This window comes from Haliaeetus albicilla, chromosome 19, assembly GCF_947461875.1.
Source record: "Haliaeetus albicilla chromosome 19, bHalAlb1.1, whole genome shotgun sequence".
In the NCBI taxonomy this organism is placed as follows: domain Eukaryota; kingdom Metazoa; phylum Chordata; class Aves; order Accipitriformes; family Accipitridae; genus Haliaeetus; species Haliaeetus albicilla.
In genome coordinates, this window is record NC_091501.1 from 3101965 (window position 1) to 3129305 (window position 27341).

Genomic DNA, 27341 nt, shown 5'->3' on the forward strand with positions numbered 1-27341 from the left:
TCCTCTTAATGAATCCCTGAGTATAGCTAGAAGAGTTGAGAATCAAAGTTGGACCCTGTAAAGGTGGTAGACTTCTCTGTGCCAGGGTTTTTGCCTATCATCCCCACAGCTGCTGTTAATGGTGCAGCAGAACTATTTGAAAAAAGAACAAAAATATGAGATGTAGCAGAAGGCTGTTTGTGCATGATCATAGTTTGGCACAGTAGGTTGAGCTGTAAGTGCCTAGAGAAATTTGGTTCCCTGCTGCAATGTAAAAATAATCTTTTTTTAAAATGGTTTGCCAGACATATTTGCACTTGGTTCGTTCCAATATGTGCTGGAAGAAAATTAGTATTATTGATGCTGAGATCAAAGCAATTTCTCAGTTAACGTAAGTGAGAATAATTGCTCCTGTGACTTTATCTTAGCCACGTGTCTGCTAAATATTTGTCTCTAAAAGAGTGAACCGGAATTGTATTTTTTTTCTCTGTATTTAGGTGTAATTGTTTTGTTCCTTGTTCCCTCCTGTGATGAAATGAAACCTGGAGCTGACAAAGACGACAGGGAGTGCTAATTGATATAGAACTGTGTACTGGAAGAGCTACCTTACACTTCAGTGCCCCAGAGAGTTCTTGGCAGTTACCTTCTTAGCCTTAAATCAGAATATTAGGGAAGGAATGAAAAGTGACCCTGAGATAACAAGGACAGGCTGAAACTTTCCAAGCTCTTCCTCTTCTTTCATGCAATGGCCCTAGGGAATTCTGCATGCCTGGTCAGAACTTTTGCAGTCCATTATGCCTCCTGAAAACAAGTCTTCCAGCAAAACAGTTTGAACAGCAGGGATGGGCTGCAGTTTTCTGAACTACAGCTGTCTCCTTAAGTGGGATTACTTTGCTGAGTGGTCACGAAGAATGTGTTCTCCCCCTGGAATGTTTTCCTTGTGGGCACACTGTCTCTGGAAGAGGAATTCTCTCCTCTGCTGAGAAGGCATGTACTGTACGAGCACTAATGAGAAACAACAGTTGCAGAAAGTGTATTATGCAGGATTGTAAACTTTGAATATTTATTCAAAGTGAATGGGGTTGGGTGGCAGCCAGCCTAGCTTTGTCATGCTAAAGACTGGACTTGAAATCAACAGAAGCCTACCCTCCCCCTCCCTAAACCAGTGTTTGGTGTGTTTAAACAATGTGCACAGGCTTCATAGAACTGATTAACTTTATTGGTGCCATGTACATGATAATGTGTCTTTGTGTCTCGCTGAACTGAGAAGGTGCAATTAAAATAGGGGCAAGCATACCCTCCCTAGCATTAACTTAGGGAAGCTATGCCTGGCCATATTTGCCCATAACCTACAGTGGTTAATTTCTTTACGGTATGCAGTGCAGTTGCCCAAGATCATTTCTGTGCATGTATAGCCCATGGTGAAGCCTGCGCTATCCCATTTTCGCTCTTTGGTACCCAAAGCTAGCCTCTTCAGATTGGCATTAATTTACGTTACATCTGCATGTGCTGTGCTTGTAGCTTCTGTTCTCCCAATCTTGCCATTCATTTGAACCCAGGGGAGAGAAAAGGTGACTATTAAGTGGCATGTAAGGACAGTGCCTTACTTGTATATAGCTTTGTGGCCTTTGCAATTTGCCATGGAAAGTCCCAGCTTCACAGAGCAAACCTCCTGTGTCAGCTGTTACAGTAGAATATGCAAGTGCTGCTTCACACATACCAGAAAGTGGTGCTTGACAGCTGATGAAAAGAGCTGGACATGCAGAAACTGAGAAACATTTATTCTATGTTTGTTGTTCTGAGGATGCGTGCCAGGTACCTTTAGGCCACCTGGAAGATACAGAATACCCTTCAACTTCTTTCTTCTGTCTTACGTGTAGTCTGGTCACTTGATCACCTCTGTGTAATACAGGCATCATTTATATGTTAGATAATTAGATTCCTCCTTCTTGATTCTTGGAGCCCTGTGCATACAGAGAAGGCACTTTAGTGCTCTACCTTTGAGTTTAACTTACAGTAATAAACATGGTAGCTGGCAAGTCTGGGCAGCACTACAGTCAAACTGAATATGCAACAATAATTGCCAGCAATCTGCATTCCAGTTGTGAAATAAATCTTTCAACAATGTATTGTGTGCGTCAGACTGTGACTAGAGAGGAAAGCAGTTAACTACAGTAAGCCTAATAGCAATCATTATGAATCCCAAATAAAGCTGAAGTAGATGAAATGAGTCTGCGTGGTGGCACGGCATTCTGAACAAAAGGGGTAAGTGTAGCTGAATGCCTTCAGCTTGGGGGACTATCAGTGAGGGAGTATTAATTGCAAACTTGTGTACTTGCCTGATGTTGTATTCTCTAGTGGGATAACTGAAATTCATGATTCTTCAGTCTGAAGCATCAAGCACTGGTGTGTCACAATATACTGAACTTGAGAAACAAGCAGATAATAACCAGTCCATCAGTTTAGCTTCCTGCCAGCTTTTCCCCTTCCCTTCCTCTCCCCCTCCCCCGCAATTCATTTCTCACCCTTAGTGATTCAGACTTCAGTTTTTATATAGGTGTTACTTCGAAGTTGGAACAGTTTGTGCTAACAAACTTTGCAGTTTTCTTTCCCATAAACATCCTGGCACGTGGAGCTGTGAAGTGTCAGCCTAGTACGTCCTAAACAGATGAGATCTGAATGGTTTCTCAGTGAATACAAGGGAATTATAGGGAGGGTTTTTTGGTGGGTTAGGTTTTGGTTTTTAATGTTGTCTGTTCATGGTCACTGTAGGCAGTCTGGCCACTAAAGTCTGCTTACTGTGCTTTCTAGCTGCACTTAATGCAACTGTTTCTGTTGATTTGATGAACTGTAGTCAGCTGGCTGGGGAAAGTGAAATAGTTGAGTTTGCAAAAATAATGCAAGTATTAGCTGTTCAGATTGTACGCGTAACAGATTCCCATCGTATGAATGTTATTGACCAAACTTAGTTTGAATCGTTAGCTTCTTCTCAAAATCAGATTATTTTTTTAAATGCTGTGTATTAACAAAGAATGCAGTTTCTTCACTGAGGACACTTCAGTTGTAACTGAAATGGGACTGTAAGTGACCAGTAGTGCTGCGATTTTCTAGTGTAAAAGTCTTGTCTTGCCTATAGAAATGGTGTACATTCCTTTTGCTCTGTGAAAGGGCCTTTTGTCTTGTATGCCATTCCCTCACAACCTGCTGAAGGTAAGCCAGTTTGGAAAATGACATGAGAGTTGTGTTCCTGAAATACTTTTAAAATGTGAACTGTATGAACAAAGGAAATTAACTTATTTTAGTCTAAATGTGTTTACTATTTATTGTCCATTCTTTTTGTCATCCTGATCTTTAGGGTAGTTCCTCTTGCACTGCTAGTATAAAGGTTACTGGACAAACCCTGTGGGGGGATCATGTCATGTGAAATCACAGAAAGTTTTTATAACAGTGCCTTACTGGTGGATATGAAGTAGAAGAAACTTCTAGTAATTACCCACATATGTCGCTTTTCATGCAGGCTCAGTCTTACAGCAAAGTTCTGAAATGGTGATCTGAATCAGCAAGTATACAGTACATGTATCTAGCTATCTTATGTTCTCTATAGCCCAGTACTTCACAAACTTCTCATAATTCATTAAAGTAAGGAAATGGTTTGTGATTAAAGCTGTCTATTCTAATGTAGTAAATGCATCTTTGCTAATGATGAGGTTGAAGCCTAAAAAGAACAGTGTGGGGATCCCTACTTTAATGGCGGTTCAGATAACTCAAACTAGAAGTGCTTTCCTTGCCTAGCTAGTGCTCTAATACTTGTTAGCAAGTGTGATGCTTTAAGTGTTGCCATTAATGCTCTTCTGAATATATTCTGTTTCTACTTCAGGCTGTTACCTCGATAGTTTAGCATAGCCCAAGCTCATCTTACTGAGCAGTGGCTCAGTCCCAGAAACAATTATGTGGCTGCTGACAGAGTAAACATTTGAGGGGGGGGGGGAATAATACAAATAGTTCTGGAAAATTAAATTGCAAACAGATAATGTTCTATGCTTTTAGCAGTTGCAAAATGCTGTAATTGAAAGGAAGGGAACTTATAGCAGAGGTAGCTTTTAGACCTTTCCAAGCCAGACAAGGTGTTTGTTTCCAGGTTTTTGGGAAGCACTTGATGCTTTAAGTAGGGAGAGGAGTGTGTGAAGTGTCTCGTAATTCAAGCCTTAAGGCTATGAAATTGTAGGAGGCTAAGGCGAACTTCTGTCCATATGATTGTATTCAAACGAGGGTTTGGGATAATTCTGCCTAGTTCAAAGGGAATGCATGGCATCTCAACTTAGAGCCAGTGTTTAACTTGTTCATCTCAGAAGAATCTACAGGGAAGTATGTATGTAAAGCATTATTGAAAATGTTTTTAAGGCTGGACTACATATTATTTATGTCTTGGTCCCATCCTATTCATGGCTGTAGAGATCACTTTGCATCCATCTGTAACTGTATGGCGTCTTTGTGGCAACTATGTAGTTAGTTAAATGGCAAAAGAATGTCTTTTGGCACCTGAAATAATGGAAAACAAGCAATGTTTGACTAGTCTGTTCCTCAGACTGCTACAAACCACAATAAGGGAGCATACTGGGTTAACAGGGAAGTGACTGCAATATTTCATTTTTGGAAACAATACTAGGAAGGAGGCATTTAAACTCAAAACAAGGATGGTCTGTCTTCCTTCTGTATTTTTTTTGGTCTTCTTGCCCATAGACTGGTGTTGCATCAAAAAGAATATTGTTAACAGTATTCTCATCTGACAGTTGCACAATAGCCATGTAAAGATAAATGTCCTTGCCCCACGTAATTATCTACACCCAAAATGCAAACTACTAGGCAAACAAATTGCTTCCTAATTTGTTCCTAAAATGGTAATGACTTGCATTCGTTGAGAGTAGCTGTAAGGCTGCAAGAGCTTACTGGGCTTGCTTCCTTGACCACTTAAGGCGTTTTTAGAAATGCCCAGTGAAATGTGGCATAAGCTAGGAAGATAAGTTTTGGAGCCCATGAGATGGAACTTGCTGAATCTGATTCCTCTGGTACTGTTCTTGTGGAGAAGGCAAATTAATGGTTGGTTTGTGGTATTGCTAGTTTAGAGGCCCTGTGGGTTAGAAGTCAGCCTTGAGAATAGCACTAATACCATGTTATCTTAGCATGATCCTCCATTTTTTTAGTTCCAGTACCTGATGATTCTGTTCTGGACCACATGAAAACTAGTCTGAGATGGTGATGCTTGCTGCTTCCATGCAATAGGGTAATTTTCAAGTCTGTTTAAAGTTTGAGGTGCAGACCATCTTTGAACCTCCTCACTATTTGGTAGTACTGGCATAAAAAAACTTAGTGTTTGGTGAGATTTTAGAATGGCCATGTTAGGCTATTTCTCTTCTTACTGTGAAAGTTGTTGTTTTCAGTCCTGGGAATAAAAAGGGGTAGATGCTATAGAATGATCCCTTACTGGCTGAAGAATGCAGTCTTGCTGTATGTGAGATAATTCGGGTTTCTCCTCCTGTGAGGGATTTGATTAACCTCTCTGTGGCTATCTTCTTCCCTTAGTTCTCTCCAGATCTAGAACTGGCTGGGGATACCCCTTGAAAGATTTCTTGTGGTCTTATGTATTTCTTATCCAAAAAAAATTAGTCTTTATCCCAGAATTAATCTCCGAGGTGTGTTGAATGCATGTACTCTTAACAGTAAGGAAGTGAGGAATATGTTTCAGTGTAATACAGGACACTTCAGATGGCTGGTTACTTTGGATTCCTCAGGAAATGATGAAACTGAATTTAGCTGAAGCATACTGCCTCTGTGTCCTGCCTGATTATAGCCAAAAAAGGCAACTGGTTAGATTCTGGGAGTTGCATAGGCAGGAAACTGTGTAATGGAGGGTAGAGCACAGCTGTTGCCTTGCCAAACCTGATACAACTTTGAACACAATTGAATATTTATTTCTTTTTTTTTTTCCTTTTTCCCCTCCTTCCCTCCACTCCCTTTTTTTTTTTAACCATTTGACCACAACCTGCAGATGATATTCTGCAATGTCACGAGTCTCAATATCTTTTGTTGAATTGTTAGTCTTCTCTATTTCCTACACACTGTCAGGCTAGCTGTTGTAGGGTGGTCTTGGAGCTCTCTTGACAGCTCAAATTTTTCATGGCAGTCTTCTGATTGCTACATCTTATCTCTGCAACAAACCTCTTCATCGCGTACCCATTAAAATCTGGGTTTTCAATAAAAATACAAAAAGCCAGGGAGGAGGAGCTGCTCTGAGAATCACTGTTGCGGTTATTGAGGTGGAAGTGTCAGTGACCCTGTGGGGAAGGAAAGATGAGATAGAGCGTGGAGTAGCTGCTTGGCATATCCTATAAGGCTTAAGACAAAGATTTTAACCTTACTCTATAAATAATCATTTCCTTTAGCTTAATTTTCTCTTTGTTTGCTAAAGAATTTTTGACTGTGAATATACAGCTATCCATACAGTATCTGGCACAAAGTTGCATACCACCTACAGTGATACATTTGTTGAAAGGAATTTCCCTACATGCTTACAAATGACTGGTGTGGGCATTTGTGCCCATGATTATTATAGCTGATGTTTTTCTGGCTTCATTCACTGCTTGCTAATGCTGGGACTCAACATCTATTGTTGCTCTCATGCATTTTTTGAGAATTGAACTGCTTCTGTCCTGCTCTCAATAACTTTTTGTCTGCAGTATCTATAGTCAGACTTCACCTATTTGATTTGCAGGCTGGTTTGTAAATATGGGTATGGTCTGTAGAAAATTTATCTATGTAGATCCTGACAGCCTGCCATGACATGAATATTGATATTTTCATTTCCTGTTCTTTTGGTGGTAAAGAGCTCTAACTTCTATCCAAGTTACAAAAAACTTATATTGAGGACACTGGTATCTTTGTGAGGAAGGATCCAAGAAGTAATGTTTATGGGACCTTGTAAAGAGGCTGCTGCTACGTGGTTAATGAGCCTTGACGCATGCAGTCCTTTCTTCTGATTGAAAGGATTTCTGAGTGGCACCAATAAAATTGCTGCCTTATAAACTGGAAAATCCCTGGCGGTAGTGTTCTGGTTTTGATGAAACACTAAATCTAGGGTGCCATTTTCTGAGCATGCTGCCTACATCTCCCTCTTGTAGGGGTGGTACTCTCTCCTCTACCTGACCACAGCTTCATAGAAGGATCCCAATAGTGGATTTTTGGCTGTAAAATTTCCTGACCACAGGTTTATTCTGTTACTGCCTTGGAGGTATTTTGCTACTGAACATTATCTAGAAAAAAGATACAAACTGGTGGGCTGGGTGTTGCTACTAAGCTGGTGATGGAAAGTATCTAATGTCGGTCTTAACTGGTGTCCTCAAATTATCGATGATGTCTTTTAGAAGCAAAGTATGTCTCATGTATTGTCTAGGCTGGTATATGGCATTTCTAAGAAGTTGTAGTATTTGATTCGTAGCTTATCAGAACAAGGAGATAGGAAGTGAAAGTGTTGATTAAACATTTATGATTATATTTCTGACCTAATATCTCTACCAAGTAGAGCAGTGAAGGGCTAATCTTGACTTGAACGTTACTGACATAGTATCTGATGCTATGAGTATTGGCACATCTTACAAATTGTTTGATGCTTGCCACTTTAATGTGCTTTCTCTTTTCTGCCAAATAATGGCTTCCAAATGCTTAACGGTCAGTGTTTTGTTGTAGGGTTTTTCTTAACTGCTTGCTAGTTTGGTTTTTTTCATCCTCTTGGCAAGCCAAACTGTGACCTTATTGGAAGTTTGACAACTTACCAGTGCTTACTAACATGAAACTAAAGGAGGGGGAGGCATGCTCTGATGACCAGGGCCTCAGAGTACTTAGCGTGTGCCTGTCTGCCTCTAGGAATTTGCAAGGCAACTTGAGGCTTTAAAAATATTCCCCCCCCTTCTCTTTTTGCAGGTCCCCAATTCTAAAACACAATGTCGCAAAGAGATGCAGATAAGTACCTTTATGTGGACAAAAACATCATTAATAACCCCCTGACTCAGGCTGACTGGGCAGCTAAGAAGCTGGTATGGGTTCCCTCAGAGAAGAGTGGGTTTGAGGCAGCCAGCCTGAAGGAAGAAGTAGGAGATGAGGCCATCGTGGAACTGGCAGAGAATGGGAAGAAAGTGAAAGTAAATAAGGATGACATCCAGAAGATGAACCCCCCCAAATTCTCTAAAGTGGAAGATATGGCAGAGCTGACATGCCTGAATGAGGCTTCTGTGCTTCACAACTTGAAGGAGAGATACTACTCAGGACTGATCTATGTAAGTAATCTTGTCTATTCGGGTAAGAGTTCTTGATTACATAGTATGTGAACCTACTGTAATCACTTTGCTTCTAAAATGTGTATGTTAACCTTTCGTTGCCCCTATACGCAACTCTCATGTGACTTAGCTTCTTCCCTCTACTTAAAATCTTTTCACTAAACTGTGCCAATCCCCCTCTAGTTGATGTTGAAGCTTTCAAGGAATGCTGTGGTAAATCTGTCTTTAACATTTTAATGTCTTCATTTGCAGGATGTTTTGAATGCCATTTAACTTTCTTTTAGCAAGAAGTGAGAGCAGTTGGAAAGTGGTAAATGGGGAGTCTGATCTGGACTGAACCAAATAATAATAAAAACACAGTCCTGATATACCTAACATCTGAATTGCATTTTCCCACGTCTGGAGCTTCAGTGGGAAAGAATGCTAATGCCAAGCTTTGTGTTACAAAAATTCTGGGTCTCGGAGTGTTTTACTAGAGAAGGCACATATGTGCCTGCATGTGCTTAGAGATAGGAAATACTTCCTTTTCTTTCTACCCCAAAATGGACAAGAGCAGAGATTCCTGCTTCTTATTGCTGGAAATGACAAAGCTACCATTTATGGGACCAATGGTCATACTAATGAAGCATGAAGTAACTACTTCTGAATACCAAAAGCAATGAATAGGGAAAGGTGGGGAAGGAGAATTTGGAACCTTGACCTGGTTCTTCAGTTCCCTTCTGATTTTCCTCTTCCTGTGGCCTGTGTTTAGCCAGCAGATGTTGGTTGTGATAGCGCCTATTTTATTGATACTCTGCAGGCATAGAATGAATGATTAAACTCAGTGGTAATGTGAAATTTGGGTGCAGTGACTAGTTGAAACAGGAACGAGTGTTTCTTGGTTTGTTTATTCTCAGGCTAGCCTCTGCTTACATAATTAAAATGGGACTGCCTGAGATGGAATCCTGCGGGATGTAGAAATGCCGGATGTTCAGTATTTTTGGGCGCTATGAAATCTTGACAGTAGATTAGAAGATCTATTAAAATAAAATGTATTAAAGAATAAATTTCATATGTAAGCATGTATATTAATACAGTCCTTGAAGAAAGTCTGTCTATATTTCCTCTCTCCCCTCTTTTTGTGCTGCCAAAACCCAAAAGCTGCCTCTCTTGTCATATGGAGAAGACGACATAAATAAAAGCTCTCTGCAATATCTATCTATGTTTTGGGTTTTTCTGAGTGCTTACTACTTTGTCATACCCATAGGGATATAGTCTTTTATGCAGTCATCTTACATGGCAAGCTATAGATGATCTGCCCTAACAGGGACTGGTGGTATCTAAGACACCACATAGCAGAAATTCACCCTAGCTATCCATCTAGGGTAGAAACCTTTGTGAACTGTTGCCTTCTAGGTTAACAGAGCATGAACACAAGCTAGGAACTCCCACTCTGGCTAGTGCTGTGACCACTACTCTTCTGGAGCGGCACAAAGGCATATAGACAACTGTTGCAGAAATTAACAGAGAACATCTGAAGGATGCAAAGCTGATATAAATTTAGTCTGACTCGTACTGTCTGATCTCAAAATTTTGAGAGCTAATGTGGTTGGAGGTTGATGCAGTTAATTATTCTGTGTAGTCAATAACTCCTCTGACTATTGGTCAAAATCTATTCTCAAGAGGGAAGAATCTTGGTATTGAGATGAAATAGGATGTGCAAGATCACATGTAACATTTTTAGAACAGGAAACATTGCTAGGTTATGTAATAAGTTGTTGAAAATAATTCAACAGCATCTCGAAGTCTGTTGCGCACTCTGCAATAGGCTGTTTCATGTATCTTGCAAGATACCCTCTGAAATTTCAGACATAGTCTGTGACTGTAATAAATTGAGTTCTTCTAATTGGATTGTAAGAAGTATTAAAAAATCCCCACACCCTTCACCCAAGTAAGTAAACCTAGCATAGTAATTCTCTATTACAGAATCTTAGTCTTGCCAAAACTGTGTTTCTGTGCACTTGTGAAATGGACTGATCTCACCTGTCAGCAGTTCTCAGCAAGTCAGAAGATTAATGCAAAGGCTTAAAATACTTTTATTGGAGTGGCTGTTAGTTGATCATTAATCCTCTTGAAAGAGAATACACGCAATGTATCTCTAGCACAAATGTCTCTGGAAAGATCATAAGCATAATTTAGTTCTGCTCTTGTCCTTTCTTTCTTCTTTGCCAGCAGGGCTGTGTTTTTGTGTCTTTTTTGTTTTTTTTTTTTTCCAAACTTTATTTTTCTGTCTACCTATCATATAAATGGAAGGGGAAAATCTTACGGCTGGCGCAGACAAATTTTGAGCAGGGAGTGTCAAACATTTCAAGAACTAAGAGCTTGAGTGTGACACCAATTTGCTGTTTCCATGTGCTGATTGGTTCTGCACCGAGGTGACTTGCTAATAGACTGGCATTCATATTAACCCTTTCTATTTGGAATGCTTCACGAGAAGATCATTTTCGGCTTCTGTGTTGCTTACCTGAACTGCCTTGTTTGTCTTCAGTGTGAAACTCAAAACTCAACCTTAACGTGTTCCAGTTATTTCATTGAAGTTAACAGTTCCTGGAAAATAAACTTTTTGATGCTGTCAGCTTTGTGCCATACTGCAGATGGTCATTTCAGCTCTTCAGAGCTAGTTTAGCAGTTAGAAAAATAAAGCTAGTTCCAGTTTGGCTCATGTGTTATGTGAAATAGTTAGTGAAAGGTAATGCCAGAATTCTATTTTGAGATAGTAATGTCTGAAACAAAGTACAGAATTCCAAGCCAGCTACACTTATAATAGATTAGCCTTTCAATTGGAGCCTTGGGTTCAATTCAGAGGTTTATGCATATAAGTCTTTAGTTGTACTTTAATAAGATGAGGATGACGCTTGTCTTCACTGTGGTAGGGCCGGCAGCTTTTGCTTAGTATATTTCAACTTGCTTCCTATATAAAACTTTGTCATTGTGCTTGACCAGCAGCTGTGACAAGGTGGTCTAGCTCAGTTGCCTATCCCAGCCATGATTAGTTGCCTCTATTAGACAAAAATATCACCTCACACATCTGACTGAGATCATTATACTGCAAAGAAACTTCCCTTAGGTATTTCTCCTGGCAACCAGAATGCTGGAAGAAGGTGATGGCTTCTTCCTGCATACCTGCTTCATGGCTTCATCACTGTAATTGAAATTAATGTCTTCCGTTTTCTAAACTGCTGCTTTCGTCCATAAGACTGCTTCAGCCCAGCTTCAGACTTTTACGCTACTCTTACTTAAAAAGCAACAATTCTAATTTGTTCAGTATACATGGCCATAAAAAGTCACACAAATACAGACAAGTAAACTTTACATTCCTTGTGGAATATTGCCACAGTAGTTGCTACTGCTAACATTTTTTTTTCTCTCACTTCTAATTCCCCAAAAGCAGCGAACAGGCATTTAGCTGTATTAACCTCTTCAAAGGAGAGGGAGGTTCAGTCTGTGGCCTGAGTTAGTTTTGTTGCAGGGGGGAACAGTGACTATACAGGGCATCTTCTTTTGATTAATATATGCAGGTTGCTGCTGCCATGGGATTTGAGGCAAGATGGCTGCTAATGCAGACAGCTGGAACTGGCAGCTTAGAGGGTTTTTGTTTACTTGTTTTCCAGAACTCAGATAAAATTACAGCTTTCCTTCTAACAGTTCATTTGATTCCAACGTCAATTATTTCCACACCAGCATAAGAAAGAAGTGTACTGCATGTACTGTGAATGTGCTGCTCTTGAGTCAACTCCTTTCTACCTCTTGGTCCTATTCTGTCTTCCACTAGTGTAGTCAGAGATCAGGAAAGCATGACCCAGTCTTTCAGCTGCTGTTCTGTGCTGTAAAAGTACTGTCTGATAAGATGGAGAACTAAGGCTGAGGCAAAAGGAACTAGCATTGCCAAGTTGGTTTCTGCAAACTCCTTAAACTTCCTTTCAAGCACTACCTCAAACCTAACCTGACTAGAATGTCTCACTGAAGCTTAGCTTCCTAAAACTTTAGAAGTCCTATGCTAAAAGGTTTTTAGCCAACTTTCGTAGTTTCCCAGTTTGGAAAGAGATGTAGTATTTTCTGTAAGCTATTCAAATATTCCTCAAATATTAGAAAAATAAAAAAAAAGTAGGTCTGGAAACATATCCTGATAGTTTATGCTGGGGTATGGAAAAGGAACCTTAAATCCTTATAAAAATTTTGCTTTCTGGGAGACAGGGTGAAAGCTGTATCTGAATCTGCTGCATATAAGAGTGGGCTAAGTACTTAATGTTAAGCCAGCATGTAGAAAATTTGGATATAAGACTATAAACTCTGTAGTAGATACTATTTTCACCCTTCTGATCACTGTAGTCTAATCCTTACCTTTATCTAGCTAAAGAGGCTAAATCTGATTAAGTACTCTGCGCTCATTGTGGAGAACTCTTTACCACTCTGAAGCACTCTTCATTGAGCAAACAATAGAAGAGATGGTAGCAATAGAAATAAAAAGTGCCAAATGTACTCTCTTCTGGTAGCACTGCAAGTTGCTGTAGAAAGCTACTCCTCTCTAGATGTTTCAAACAGCTGCCTCTAAAATTGATGGGGAACTAGGGTAGCTCTAAACCCCAGGAGCAACGCTTGGAATGCTATTCTTAGAATGTCTAGGAAATATCTAAGAAACCTCTGCTCCTTCTATTCCCTTTGTAAGTAAAATGTTTGTTGGGGGGGCGGTGTTTAGGTATTCAGATCTCAAAGATATTTTTTTAATTTCTTTTTTTTCTTTTAAGAAACTTAATATTTTCACTAGAAGTATTTTGACAGTTGTCTTCCATTAGAACTGTAGAATATAAGCCAGTGGAAACCAATTGAGAAATTGAGGTTTGCTGTCACAGATCAACCAATTAACCATTTGAGATGAATTAGAAGTAAACTTTGGCAAATGTTACTGACTCTTCGAGCATGGAATACATTAGAATTGTTTCCTATATTGACTAGTTCAGAGCTATACTACATTAATGACCTTACAGTTTTGAGTCTAGTTCTAGTTACACTTGTTACTTTATAAATCATGACAGCGTTCAGGCTGGAAGGGCCTTTAGGAGGCCATCTAATCCAAGTTCCTGTTCAGAGTAGGGTCAACACTGAATTCAGCCTAGTCCAGTGGTCTTGAAAACCTCTAAGGAGTACACTGGTCTTATTTTTCTTTTAGTAACTATTTTGGCTTGAAGTTTAATGTTGTAATTGATCAATTACTGGATAAATCCATAGCAAACATGAGGCAGAAAATAATAAAATGCATGTTTCTAGGGGCTGAGCACCTACTTTATAGAATGAAATGGACACTTGTCTTGAATATAGGAACTTTGAAGGGAAGAAAAACCAGTCCTAGTGGACTGTTAATTAGCCAGGGAGCAGGCCAGTTTGATATCAGTGTGACTAATGTATCAGTTGATGCTCTGTGCATATTTGGAAAGGTTGAGTACTAGTCAAGTTGATGTGACTTTAGCTGTTGCTCGGATTCCAATATTGCTTAGTGGGAAGCATCCCACATGGTATCACTGAAAGGAGCACTTAAAAAAGGACTGGTTGGTGTGTTTGTTTTTCCAAGTAATATACTGTTAAAATGTGCAACTATACAACATTTTTAATTCCTGTCTTTATTTGTTGGGGTATTTTCTTTCCAGACCTACTCAGGCCTGTTCTGCGTGGTAATCAATCCTTACAAGAACCTGCCCATATACTCAGAAGAAATAGTGGAGATGTACAAAGGCAAAAAGAGACATGAGATGCCCCCTCATATCTATGCCATCACAGACACAGCCTACAGGAGTATGATGCAAGGTGAGTGCTGAGATAATGACTCTTGTTGAAATCGCAAATCAAGGTTGCAGTCAAAACACTGTAAGAGAACTACTCACTGCTATCAAAAGGCACTGTTGCCCCTTCTGTCCTTGCTTACAGACACCTGACATCTACTTGGTACCAGCTTTTGTGTTCAGGTGAATAGCTTTCTCCTGCTCTAGTGGCTTGAAGAACCTTACAAAGAGTCTGGCAAGAGCTAAACTTGACAAAGAACAGACTGGTGTGAACGCACAGGGTTCAGAGAAACAGGCAAGGACAAACGAGGTAGTGAACTTCCCCCTCTCAACGATGAGCCTATGGAATGATAGCTATAAATAGTCAAGTACCTGTATTGGTTGATAGAGGCTTTTAACAAAAGTATTTGAAATCCAGTTATACAGTCTGGTTGGATGAAACAAGCTTAGTATAACCTGCATTTTGAAGTGTGATGGTCAGTGGTAGTTTTACTGATCAGGAGTTGTTTGGTTACATTCTTATTCTGTTAAGAATAAAACTTACTATCAGGCAATATTAAATACATCTGTTGGCCTTTCATAGAATAAAAGAAAGCAAGCAGATTGACCTTTTTTTTCCCCCCTGTATACAAATGAGAAGTAAAGAACCATATATATTATCTGCTGCTTGTTTGTCACTTGAGGACTTTTATATATGGAACTCAATGTCCTGTGCATATGTGCATATCCCCCCCTTCTGAGAGAAGGTCTTTCACAGAGTCAGTGCTTGGGTTTGGGATGCTTGGAGAGTGTTCAGGTATGGAGGTATTTTGTGCTTTTCTTCCTGTTTGTAGCTGGGTTCTACGAAGAGGCATGCTTTGTAAGGTTTAAAGGATGTAATGGACAGTTTGATTTGGCATGGCTTGTATGAGTTTGATTACTCCTTTACTTTCTGATGACTAGCAATGATTAAGGGGTTTGCCTCTCCTAGGTCTTGTCATTAGCCTAGCTTTTTTTGAACAAAGGCCAGATACAATAAAATCATGCTTTAAAATTCTAATTAGACTCAATTTTAAAGAGTTCTGCTTTTCCCCTGGCCTCGCTGCCACTTGCACTTCCAAGCACAGGAGGTCTATAACAATATGGTTGCCCAGAGTGGAAAGGGAGCAAGAAAAATTCCTTCCACTTACCTTTGTTAATGACTTTAAACAAATTTTACATGTGAAGAATGCTGAGAAAGGTTGCTAAAGTGTGGTGCATGCAGAGCAGAGCATATGGGAGAGCTAACATGATGGGTTGATTAAGCTGTATTTGTAAAAGCCTTGGGTGGGGAGGGGTGAGCCAGAGAGACATGCTGGAGTGGACTGGTGGCAGGGTACTGATGGCAATTTGTTGAAGATGTGGCAGGTCTTGAAGAAATACAGCTATACTACTGATGGTTACTCTGAAAGGAATGTTGTATCCAGAGGAAAAAACCTATGAACCTGGACCTATACAGGACCCCACTTCCCTCAGACAAAGACTGGATCTGCCATGAAAGACAAGGACAGATGCACTGCCTGTACTATATGTGACAGCATGGTTGTCCATAAACCTCTTACCACTGTTTTGCTTCCTTTATTACTTCCTTCTCTACCTTGCCCACTCCTTGTCAGCTCAAGTACCAACATACATTTTTCTTAAATGCTACCAGAGTTACTGTTCCCTAAAAAGAAATCTTGTCTACGTCAAATCAGAAGCAGTTTCTTTGGCGTTGTTGTAAGGAGACTGAAGAAGTCTTTTTCCCCTCTATAGACAACAGTTAAACCATTTGGAACTGCACGTGCATGCATCTTGTCCTTCATCCCTCTCAGGTATATCAGTACGTGGCAGTGGATATACAGACAGCTGTAATTCTGCAACAAGGTACAGGTGACCTTTCCTGGTCTGATGGTGGTTCAGAGCTAGTGAATAATCTACATGGATCTTTTCTTTCCTTTTGAAAAGAGAAGGTGTTTCCATCAGACCGCTGCTTGAGTGATGTCTAAAACTCAGAAATCCCACTTGAATTGCTTTGGTGTACAAAGCTAAAGAATGGCAGCCCTGCCTCTGTTTCCCTAGCACAGGAAAGTTGCTGTGAGCTCTGCTGGAGTGTTTACCTTTCTCAGAACAATTCCAGCTATGCAATATTCTCAGCGGAATTGACAGTCTAGAGGTTTACCCCAGCTCTTCTTTGCCTGGTTTGAGATACCTTGTCGCTGACTTTTTTGAATGCTTGTTGGATGTGAATATCATTCCCAGTTAGCTTTTGAACTAGCCTGCTTTCACCTGTTTAACTAGGTTTGGAAAGATTTTTGTGTGTGTGTTGCTTCACATGTGCGTATGTGTGCTAGCAAGAACCCTAGAGATCGTTTTAGGGTTATTTGCTGCCTTATTTCCTTATTGCAAAGGATAACAGTAGCATTCCAATGTCTGCTACTGGGAGTGAAGGTGAGGTAGTTGTTGCAGTGTCTCTGGTCCTGGCTAGCCTCTAGGGCAATGGAAAGCAACATTCCTATTCCACTTTCTCAGTTTTGCTTAGCAGTGGGGGAGGCTTGGTGCAGCAGCCAGTGGTATGGCAGGAATCTGTACAGAGAATAGAAGATGAAAGGGTCCAGTGCTCCACATGAGCCGGAGGCATTTAGGATTAGGCTGCCTTCCCTAAGTTACTTTCAGAGCCCTGAAGACCGGGAATCCTTCACGGTCTGGAGAAGGATAGCAAGCTGTTGACTCTGACTTCTGTCAGCATGGGGTATAGTTATCTCTTAAGCTGACAGAGCGGAAAAGCCTTGCATGTTAATTGATTTGGACTCTGAATTTTTTTTTGCTTTTCAGTCAATTTATGGTATTCTAATAAGCAGGCCATTCAAAGGGACGTTCATCAGGAAAGGAATGGGGAAGGGAGAGGAAGATGAGAGCTTTATTTCAACCTCTGCTAAGCCAGAAACTATTTAACCCTTTTCAGGCATCTATGCTGATGCACTATGGGTGAGCTTGGTCCTCTTTTTGTGTCTACCTTGGTTACTCCATTCACGAAAATGTCATGTGGCATTTATTTATTCCAAGAGGTTCAATTGCTTTTTGTTAAATTTCATTAGAAGTACTTCCTTGAAGCAATAACACGGTGGAGAACATGTTCAAAGCAATTTCTTTCTTTTTTTCCTCCTTTCTCTGACTGAAGACATTAAGACTTGGAAGTGAGACGAAACATTATTTTGCTGCATGGTACTTGGAGAGACTTCCTGTGCTTCAAGAGCAGAACTCTGAAAAAGTGTAACATTTTTGTTTTCGGAGGAAGCAACCATTTGTCTTAATGTTTCTGTTCCGTGGGTAACCTGAATGCCAGAAGCCTCAGGTCCAACGGCTTTCAGAAGAATTACTCTTCTGGTGCTGATGATTGAAGCACAGTGCCTGAAGTGGAGTGGTGTCTTGCGCAAACAAATCATTATTCTAACGCAACAGAGGTACACTGAAGGGGTACATTCTTTAACTCAATTCATAGTCTCCAGAGGATCTATTTAGAAAAACATATTTTAAAGCTGTTAAACAGCACCTGTTTGTCCATTTGGAACACATACAGGGAATTTTCTATGTCAAAGACTGATAGAAGCTAGAAATGTCATTGGTGTCTGGAGCATGATGGCTGTTTTAATGCCAGTGTCTGAAACTTCTGCAGTAGGTTAGATCAGAATGGTTATTCTGGTCTCCAAAGCTCAACCTCCTCAACTAAGAGACAGGTGGGAGAGGAAATAGACAGCACATTGCTAATGAATGTACTCCATCTTCTTTCTCATCCAGTTTCTCCACGTATTAGTGTAGGGCTCCTAACGGTTCACTGAACAAAACTCTTAAATCATTGTGCAGTGATTAAACCCTCCTTGACCTTGATGGATTAGTCTGCAAAGGAGCCTGTGCAGCCAGCGCCTTGCTGGTATTCACTTGGGAGCTAGGTAGTCTCTGGGTTTGGTGATTAAAAGAAAAAATGCTGAAGCGTAGTAACTTCATGATTTTTATTTGCCTTGTTACATTAAGGGATGAAACAGTGTTAGCTATTGTAAGACAAATCATTTGCTGTTGTAGATCTTCACATGCACCTCAGGCCCAGTTGTCATTTTCACAGTCCTTAGGTCTGCTTCTATAGAACATGACCTTGAAGTATTTTATTTTTAATCCTTAGACATTTACATAGTTCTTAAGTTTCCGAGCTAGTAGAACACTTCTGTTTAACTTCCTTGGTCTCAAGTCTTTCTCATCTTGCTTCTTAGCATTGGTTTGCTATGCTGCACTGTATATTGCACTGTTCCAAAGTGCATCTTTATTTTCTGTACAGTATTCTGTGTGTGCTTACCAGTTCAGGGATACTTGATTGACAGAGCTGTTCAAATTATGTAGAGGCACAGATGTCTTTCGAGTTGCGTATATAGGTCAAGTTCTGTTTCCACTAAACTCAAAAGAATATAGCCTGTGGTTTCACTAGTTTATTTCCAAGATTTGTCCAAATTTCTGATGCAAAGGGCAATGTTAAGTTTGGATACTAATTATGGAGGATGTTCGTTTTGATGGTCTTTGTATACAAATGGCAAGAAAAGATGTACGTAGTTTCTGATTGTCTTAAGAAATGTTTTACATGCTTTGAATTACTTGAGATTTCTAAACGCAGCTCTCAAAATCTGTGTCTCAATGTGGTTTTCAATAGAACAAGGAGCTAAAAAAGCATCCGTTGCCCACTTGTTTTTTAGTAGTTACCACACCCTTTTTGCTTCATTCCTGTAAACCAAAGCAGGAGCTCTCTGGCAGTCACTTGTGTAATGGTTCAGCCCTTGCTGTCAGTCTTCCTACAGTTCACTGTTTCAGTATGATGAGCTGCCTGAGCTTTTGCAGGCTATATACCAGTTTTTCTTTTGTGTCAGAACTTCATAAACATTTGTGTAACCTAAAATTACAGCCTAACTTGTTTTCCTGTTTTGCTATCTCCAGATTCAGTTGAGGAATGCTAGAGAAAGGGGTATGGGCTCTAGTCCAAAAATGGCTTGGGGAAATAAACATTGGCATTTGACCCAGTAGGATATATTTCATTTTTCAAAATGAAACTTCCTTTTCTTCTTGTGACTGTCCTCAAACTTCAGCTAATGCAAAGCTGAATCTTGGCACTGCAGTGTTCCTGCCAACTCAAGTGATTTTTCTCCGTTTGTTGTTGTTGTTGTGAGGTTTTTTTGTTGTTGTTTTTTTTTTTTTTTTACATCTTGAAGTTTTGTTGTTGAGAGCTGTCTTGGATATGCTATGTTTGTCCTTAGTTTGATTTCTTTTTTTTGTTTTCCTACTTGATGATAGGTTATTAGCATTTTGAAACTTCTCTATAATGCGTTCCTTAAATGATAATGCAGAAACAGGCTCTCAGGCTCTGTTCTGGTGTTCCCCTGGAGTGTTTTTGATCCTACTCAAACCAACATGTAGGTTAAAGCACCACAGTGAATGTATTTGATTAGAGTTTATGCCAGTGGGGTGGTTGCGAGTAGCACAGTGTGTCAAGTGCCCAGGGCTCCTCCTGCGTTAGAGCCCTGAAGGAACGACACTGGTTGTAAGATTTATGTTGAGGTCAGAAGAGAAGTTTGAGGAGAGACTGAGGAACTGAAACGATTGCACGGTTGAAGCACTTAAATGCATTTAAGACTAATTCTTGCTTTAGGTCAACTCTCACTTGGTCAGCCAGCTAGTTGCCTAAGTTGGGCTAGAGGCATTCACCGCGATGCTGGGGGAGCGGTATGGTAACGGAAACCTAAAGGGCCAGGCTGCTCAGTTCTGCCAGACGCTCGGTGGTTAGGAGGTGGGTGGTACCATCGAGCTATGGTTAAGCTTTTAGCCTTAATGAGTCAGCTATAGGCAGGGGACTGCAAGCCAACCAAGCCTTTGCCTTTCAGCTACACTTCCTCTTAGCCGGAGAGATGATGTCACCATTGTGAATGCTATATTACTTCTCCTTTTATGGAGATGAACGGGCTTGAAACTGGAGTCACTCATGCGGAGGAAGTGGGTGATAAAGGCCTGCTAGGATGTTCTGAAACTGAGATGTGGAGCTTAAATCGCACATGCTCTTCCAGCCTCCCAGCCTTTTTCTTCTCCCGTCCCAAAACATCTAAAGACAAAATTCAAGAGTTTGGAGCTCTGTTAATTTATCGGTTACGCCAATATATTCGACCACAGTAGTTCAGCATTCATTCAGATTCGTTGTTTTGCAGTAGAATATTTGGCTGAGGACTTTTTACGTACAAGATGTCTCTCTTGTGAAAACAAATTTTGGTTGAATTAATTTTTTAATGTATGCCAAAGGTCCTGGAAGCAGTCTAAAATGTGCTCTTTTCTTTTTGGACTGAAGAAAGTCAAGAATGAGTTAGATACTATGTTCTTGTTATATAGTAAAATTAATCTGCTGATCTTACTATACCATACTGCTGTATAGCTTAAATTTGAAGGATGTTTTACTTCCTGAATTTCTGGGTGCTTGAGGCTGCTGCTGCTTATGATCACTTGAATACTATGGTGATGAGAGCTAAAGAAGCGCCTAGATAAAAAGCTTTCCCTGCCAGCTGGTCTGAAATACAGAACTGTTGCTATAATTAACTAATGAGTTGTTATTCTGGATTGTTTTTAATAAGTGACTCTGTTTAGGGTTGAAAAGCAGATGCAGATTTCTTTTAATCAGGCGTTTCTTGATTGTGTTATTATAAGCAACTGAGTTTATGGTACCCAGCACATTCCCTTTTGCTGAGTAGGTTGCTTGCACAACTGACAATGGAGTAAAGGCAAGTGCTGACTGAAGTTGTGCAGTACGCCCATGTCGAATGATCCTTTTTAAAAAAAAAAAAGGAGGGGTGGAGGTGGCCTCTTGTCTGGGCAACTGAACTCTGATTCGTGATGGCACAAGTCAGTATTGTACAGAGAATGAATATTGGCATTTAAAGCAATTCTTAATTGGAAGTGTATCTAAGAGTTACGCTTTTGTATGCGTTAGCTCTTTGGCCCTTTGGTCGGCTCCAGTTTCCTGTTGCTCAACACATTATTTGAGTTGTCTGTCTGTACACAATTAGAAGAATTCCAGCTATCCCAGTGACTGCTGCTTTGCAGTCCTGGGAAAGAATTTCCCCCGGATTGCAAACAGGAATGTTGCCTTTTATGGCAGTGTCTGCACGCTGCCGGTGACTTGCCTGCACTCGCAGGTACGTTCCTGCTGGCTTAAAGCAGAGGTGACTAACGCAGCTGCAGCGGGCCACCGGGAAAGTATGCTGGGGGAGGAGGACGTAGTGCCAAGAGGATTTTGAAAACTGTCTGTGACTTTTCCTGCCTGAGCACCTTTCAACACCTTGTTCTCTGTTAAGGTGTGGAAAAATCCTGTGCTTGCCCCTTTGGGACTTCCTCGGGTCACTCCGGGGTGCTGTTGCTACCTTACCTCGTTGGAATGAGGCTTGAAATAGCTTCTCGACGAAGTAGGACAAAACTTGTCATGATCAAAAAGTGTTCAGTGCCAAAGAGCTGCTTAGTATTATCTGATGTTGATCATCTCTTTTTCTGTTGGGCAGTTGGTTTATCTGTTTGCTTACCAATGGTTTTTTGCTGGAATAAGGATCTTCTGGAGGAGAGGGATTGGGAAGGCATGTGCTATTCAAGTGCCTGGGGCTCCATTGCCTGTTCGAGGAGCCCCAGCTCATAATTCCAAGACCAGAGCTGGCTACCAGGAATAAGGAGCACCTTCCTTAGGCTTATTCTCCCCCCCTCCCTTCTCTCAAATTGGCTTCTTAGAAGAGTCTCTGTAGCACCTGAATGCGAGTATAACATTTTCTAGGACAAGTGGGCTGCTTGTTTATAGTCAAGCTTTCAAAAGTCAGGTGTTATTCAGAGGCGCAGTCTTGTCCTTTCACATAGCTGCTTGGTGATAGAGAACTGCACCCAGGTGTCCCACTACTGAAGAATACATTTCCTTAGGCAGTCCATAAATGAGTCATTCTTTATTCCCCTGATCCACCCTCAAAGTGCCCAGTCATGCAGAGGGCTGGTGTGTGCCTCCTGAGCCCTTGACCCACTGGGAACCTTGAATGGGAGGGTCCTTCGGAGCTGGCTAATATCTACTCGTAGCCTGTCCCTCAGCAAAAGGGGTGCATATCTTAAAGGCAATCAATAAAAGTCAGTACTTGAAAAAATGAGTGTGCAATGCTGGTAAAGCTGCAGTATCTAGTTTTGAATGCTTAAGAATTTTCTGGGCCAAAACCATTTTGAGTGATTATTTTCTTCTGTTTGCTTTCTTCCAGTCTTAGGGCTGATCAGCTCTTTCTGAGAACAGTATTAACAGGGATAAAGCAGATTATTTTCCTCTATTTTTTTGTGCTCATCTGTGTACGGTCAGTTTCCAGTAAAGAAGCTTAAGAGCAGGAGTTGCCTATCCTGTAGCATGTGAACCTAACGTTTCCATTACTGGTTTCAGAATAACTTAAGAAAAGATAGAACCTCAAATTTGGTAGGTTTACCTGCTTTCCTTATTCCACGAAAATGTGTCCAAAGGCTAGACATATTTCTCTCTTTATAAACTGAGTTTATAGGAAATTTTTCTTGATGAATACAGCATTCATGATGTTAGGACTGAAATGCTAAATTCACTTGCAGCAGCAGTGTTTTAAGGGTATAGAAAGTGGTTTCAGGTGCTTGAACTCTTATCTGACTATAAAGCCTTCCCTAATTACAGCTCAATCTCTTTATGTTGCACAAAACAACTTGAATGGTGACTCAATTATATTGTCTTAAGTATTCTCTGGTGGGGAGAATACTGAGTGCATTTGGGTTCTGTAAGCTACTGGAGAAAGGAATAGAAAGAACCAGTAGCTAAAATATGGAGACAGTCACATCCATAAACATACAGGTGAACGTTACCAATTGCTGAAATAATTTATTAGAGCAATCCAGTGAATTGTATGCTCTCATGGATGTTTGAGGTTTGCTTTTTCTCTCTTTGGAGATTAGCCTTTGGTCCAACACAAAATTGGGGCTCAGCATGGAAAAAGGAAAGAATGACAATAACTGGATGTAATCTAACTGCTGTGTTACTGAGGTTCTCAGACTGGATGATCTGATAGTCCTCTGGTCTCGATCTGAAGCAAAAAAACCCCACCTAAAATCAAACAAAACCAAAAAACCACAGCCAAATGGATAACTTACAAACTAATGGGGATTTTGAGTTTGGTGGCACAGTCTGTTCTGTGAGTGCCCCAATAGCTCTTGTGGACTGTCTGTGAATGACTTGCTGTGCCCAGGTCTGTTCCATGTCTGAACAGGTCTCGCTGCCCCTGTGATGACTACAAGCTACTAAGGCTGTTGTGTTGTAGGCACGGGCGCTCTCCAGTCTGCCCAGCGCTCCCAGCTGGGTCCTGGTGGCATGGGGGAGGAATGGGATGCAGACTGGAGGGGAGGGCACAGAAACCAAGGCAGAAGCAGGGAAGCGTGTTCACACAGAAGTGGTGGAAGAACAGTGGGTGAAGGCATGGTGGAAGGACTAGTCTGGACTGCATATGAGGAAGCGGAATCATAGGTGAAAGCTGAAAGGAGGTTAAAGATGCGGGAGAAGATAGTGGTACATAGGCTGGGTGAAGTGAGTTCTCTAACTGGAAGGATATTATCATCCACAGCTGGGAATTGAGCACAGGAGTTAGTTGTCTACTGGTATGTCAACATGGAAAAGAAAAGGTTTCTACTGTTACCAGCTGCTGTGTTAATACAACAGGGGATGGTGTCACAAACAAATCAGCTGTAGAGGACTTGGGCTGCTGCTCAGTGTTGTAGTTTTCAAGTCCATTCTGTACAAAATAAGTAACAAAAATTTCTCACCAAGCTTCCAGTGTTTGTTTTGGGGGTGAAAGCCTCTGTTTGATGTGAGTTTTTGGCACTTTGGGATTTGTAATGGTTGCTGTCCCACTTCCCCCCTCCCCCTTCCATTTCCACTGCTCTGCTGATAACTTTTGTTAAGTCAGTATGGGCTCAGTGTAATAGCAGGGAGGGGGCTGAAGAACAAGTAGATGTACATCAAACTGTAGCTCTGTGGTAAGGAAACATTCAGTGGGAGACTTCTGTATTGTTTGTAGAAGAATTGTAATACAAACAATATTCTTTCTGGATGAAGAAAACTAAATTGCTGTGGTGCCATTATACTTGGGCATATGGTGGGAGGTTGGGGTTTATTGCCAGAGAAGGGGTTACCTGGCCATATTTCTGAAGATACTTGTCAGAGTTTACTAGTGCCTGGATTTGTCTTTGGTGTTGATTTCATTCTGTCACAGAAGTTTAATTTTAGAGTCTTAGTCTGACTACTTTTTTTTAAATCTTATTCTAGATCGAGAGGATCAGTCCATCCTTTGCACGTGAGTATTTACAGTTGTCAGCTTGTCTGGATGTCAAAATGTGTGTTTTTAAGTTCTGGGTTGGAGGACTCTCTTGTAAGTGCTGAGGGTAGGCTCAGTAAATCAGGTAATAATGGAGAGTCAAGGAAGGTCGCACTACAGCTCCTCCAATATATATTTAATCCTTTCTGCAGAATAATTTTTGTAAGAAGTGGAGGAAGAAGGGAGGTTTTGAAACAGCCCCTGTGCTCAAGCTCCTAAAGAAATACAGCTTTGTCAATGGAAGAGGCTTGGAGAAGTCCTTCAGATTTGATGCAGCTGTTATGTTTAAGTACATTCATACTGATGAGGCTGATACAGTAACAGATACTCTTGATTCAGCAGTTTCTCTTCTAGGCACAGCAAAATTGGTTGGCCCTAAGTTCTTAAGGAATTGGTATGTTTCTTCTTGCAGCCAGGAGGCTTCCTTTTGAAAGATTCACTTCATTACCTTTCACTCCTACCTCTACAGCAGCCTCTGAGTTATTCCTCAGTCACTTGGCAATCTTTGTATCCAAGTGGCTAGAAAGCATAGTTCTTTATTGCCTTCCCTCCTCTGTGCACGCATATGGAACCTGCACCCAACAGCAAACCGGCTGATGGCTAGCCTGCAGTCCAGCTATACTGCTACTGCTTGCCAGTACAACTTGGTTTTTATTGGTTTTGAGGGAGGTACTGCAATGGCCAGAATGCAGTTAAGGAGCTCTGTAGCCCTTTTGGCGTTAGAAATATGAATATGTCCCCCTACGTCTGGTTTGTGAATGAATTGCAGATTTTTTTTACAGAGGTGAATCGGGAGCTGGTAAAACAGAGAACACCAAGAAGGTCATTCAGTATCTGGCTCATGTTGCTTCCTCACACAAGTCTAAAAAAGACCAGGTAAGACCTAGGTTTAATGATGCTTTATTGCTGTGCTGACTTTGGACAATAAATATATATTGGCTGATGTTGGTAAAAGCTATATTGCTCAATAAAAGCCTAGGTACTACCATCTATCAGGGGACTGAGGAGGACAGTGAACTATGAAACAATAAAAGTTTGTCAAAAATTGCAAGCCAGGGAACATTGTTCTAAGTCATAACTCGTTTGAATTCAGTGGACCTACAGTGGGGATAAACTCATCCACAACCTCTTGGATTCATGGGCAAGTGCATGGGCAAGAGACATTATAAATGAAGCATCACCCGTACTGATTTTTCACACGGATGTATTGCTTATAACCAGTCTAGGCAGTTTAAAACTGATCCTTCCATGGAGGAGTTGTCTCCTTCCCTCTGTATCATTATAGATTAGGTCTGACTATTATGTATACTGTCTCAAAACTGGAGAACAGTGATAGGCTAGTGGACATCAGCTGAAAACTTTGAAATTGTAGGAAAACATTAAAAGGGTGGAAAACAGCCAAGCGTTAGCAGCACATGAAAGGAGGGTGGTGGTGATGGTGGGAGGACTTTAAAGATGTCTCACTTATATTTTTTTCCCCCTCCCTCTCCCCCGATGGACTATTGCCGAATTCGTCAGTTGTATCCTCGTAGGTGAGCTGCACGTTTACTGCACGTTCTGCACCAGGAATGCGTTTTCTGTCCCATTGTGTGATTTTTTTGAGCAGCTTTTCACTCCACACCAATATCACTTTCTGCAGCTAAAACAAATCCATAGACAATTCACGATTTTATTTTTTTTGTGTGGTGCACAGTAATCTTTTTGTGAGGATGTTCAATTGGAGACTAAAGTAATATCAAGAATACTTGTGTTCTGTGCTCAATACTAGTTTGCATTTAAGGTTTTTCTTGCAGGATTTTCCCAGATATACCATATGAGAAGTATTCCTTCAGAGCAATAGGACTAGACCAGGCTTTCCTAGAACCATAAGCGTCTAGTGTGTGTGGTGTTCCTAGTAAGATAAGTGTAGTTAGGTGTTTATCTTTCTGTTCCCTGCAGCAACATGTGGCTGGTAAGGTTGGGGAAAGGTTGGGGGGAAGACTGCCCTGCAGACAGGGTGTTCCAGGACTGTGAGCTTGTTAGCCAGAGCTGAACACGTTGGAAATGTTCACTGGTGAGCTGTATAACGAAAGCCAGATGCCAAATGTGTCCACTGTATCTCTACATAAGAGTTTTCCCATAGTAGCTTGATGTGTAGGCATGTCTTATGTGTGTAGAGTATATGAATAAGAAGGCACCTCTGCACGCAGGCATACCACGTGTGTGCGCACACATAGTAATAAGTAACTTCTGGAATCCAACCAAAAAAAAACTTTCTATGTGCCAAACTTTCAGACATATGAAGGCTTTTTCCGTGGTCTGTCAGTAGCTGTATTTAGAAACATTCTCTTTTTTTCTTTTTCTTTTTTTAAGTGTGGAAAATAGAATCATGGGGTTGAGTTAAGTATTCTTCCACTGCTTATCCTTGAGCAAAATTTCAACCACCAAAGCAGGACAGGCAGTCTGCCTAGGAGAATAAAACAGTCCTAAGTTGGACTGGCTGGTGATTTGCCCAAGTTTATTATTTTTTTTTTTTCCCCCTAAGTTTTGATTCTTCCAAAAAGTCCTGCAGCTCACATTTTGCTCCAGTTTTGTGATTAAACAGTAGCACTGACCTTACCAGAGAGGATTTAAACCTGGAGCCTTTGAATGTTAATTGGTAATGAGTGCTCTATGAAACAATTCTTTACAAATCTTAAACTTGGAACCAGATTATAAGGGTTTATAAAGTTGAATACGTTAAATTTTCTGAGGATCTCAGGTATACTGGTCAGGGCAAATTTTTTTTCTTTAGGTAGAACGTGATAGTGTAGAACCTTTTTTCTGCA

The 27341-nt window shown here is 40.7% G+C and overlaps 1 protein-coding gene across 2 annotated transcripts in view; it reads left to right on the forward strand.

The window, feature by feature from the left end:
* Positions 1–27341, forward strand: part of MYH9 (myosin heavy chain 9) — a 72345-nt gene that overhangs the window by 7921 nt on the left and 37083 nt on the right. Inside the window, exons 1-5 of one of the 2 annotated variants that reach the window (XM_069807335.1) lie at positions 2136–2244; positions 7954–8306; positions 13988–14144; positions 24486–24513; positions 25317–25410. In XM_069807335.1, coding sequence (XP_069663436.1) covers positions 7974–8306; positions 13988–14144; positions 24486–24513; positions 25317–25410 — 612 coding nt within the window. In that variant the 5' untranslated portion in view covers positions 2136–2244; positions 7954–7973. Of the gene's footprint in view, positions 1–2135; positions 2245–7953; positions 8307–13987; positions 14145–24485; positions 24514–25316; positions 25411–27341 lie in introns of those variants that run through there. The other variant, XM_069807334.1, reaches the window with a different exon arrangement.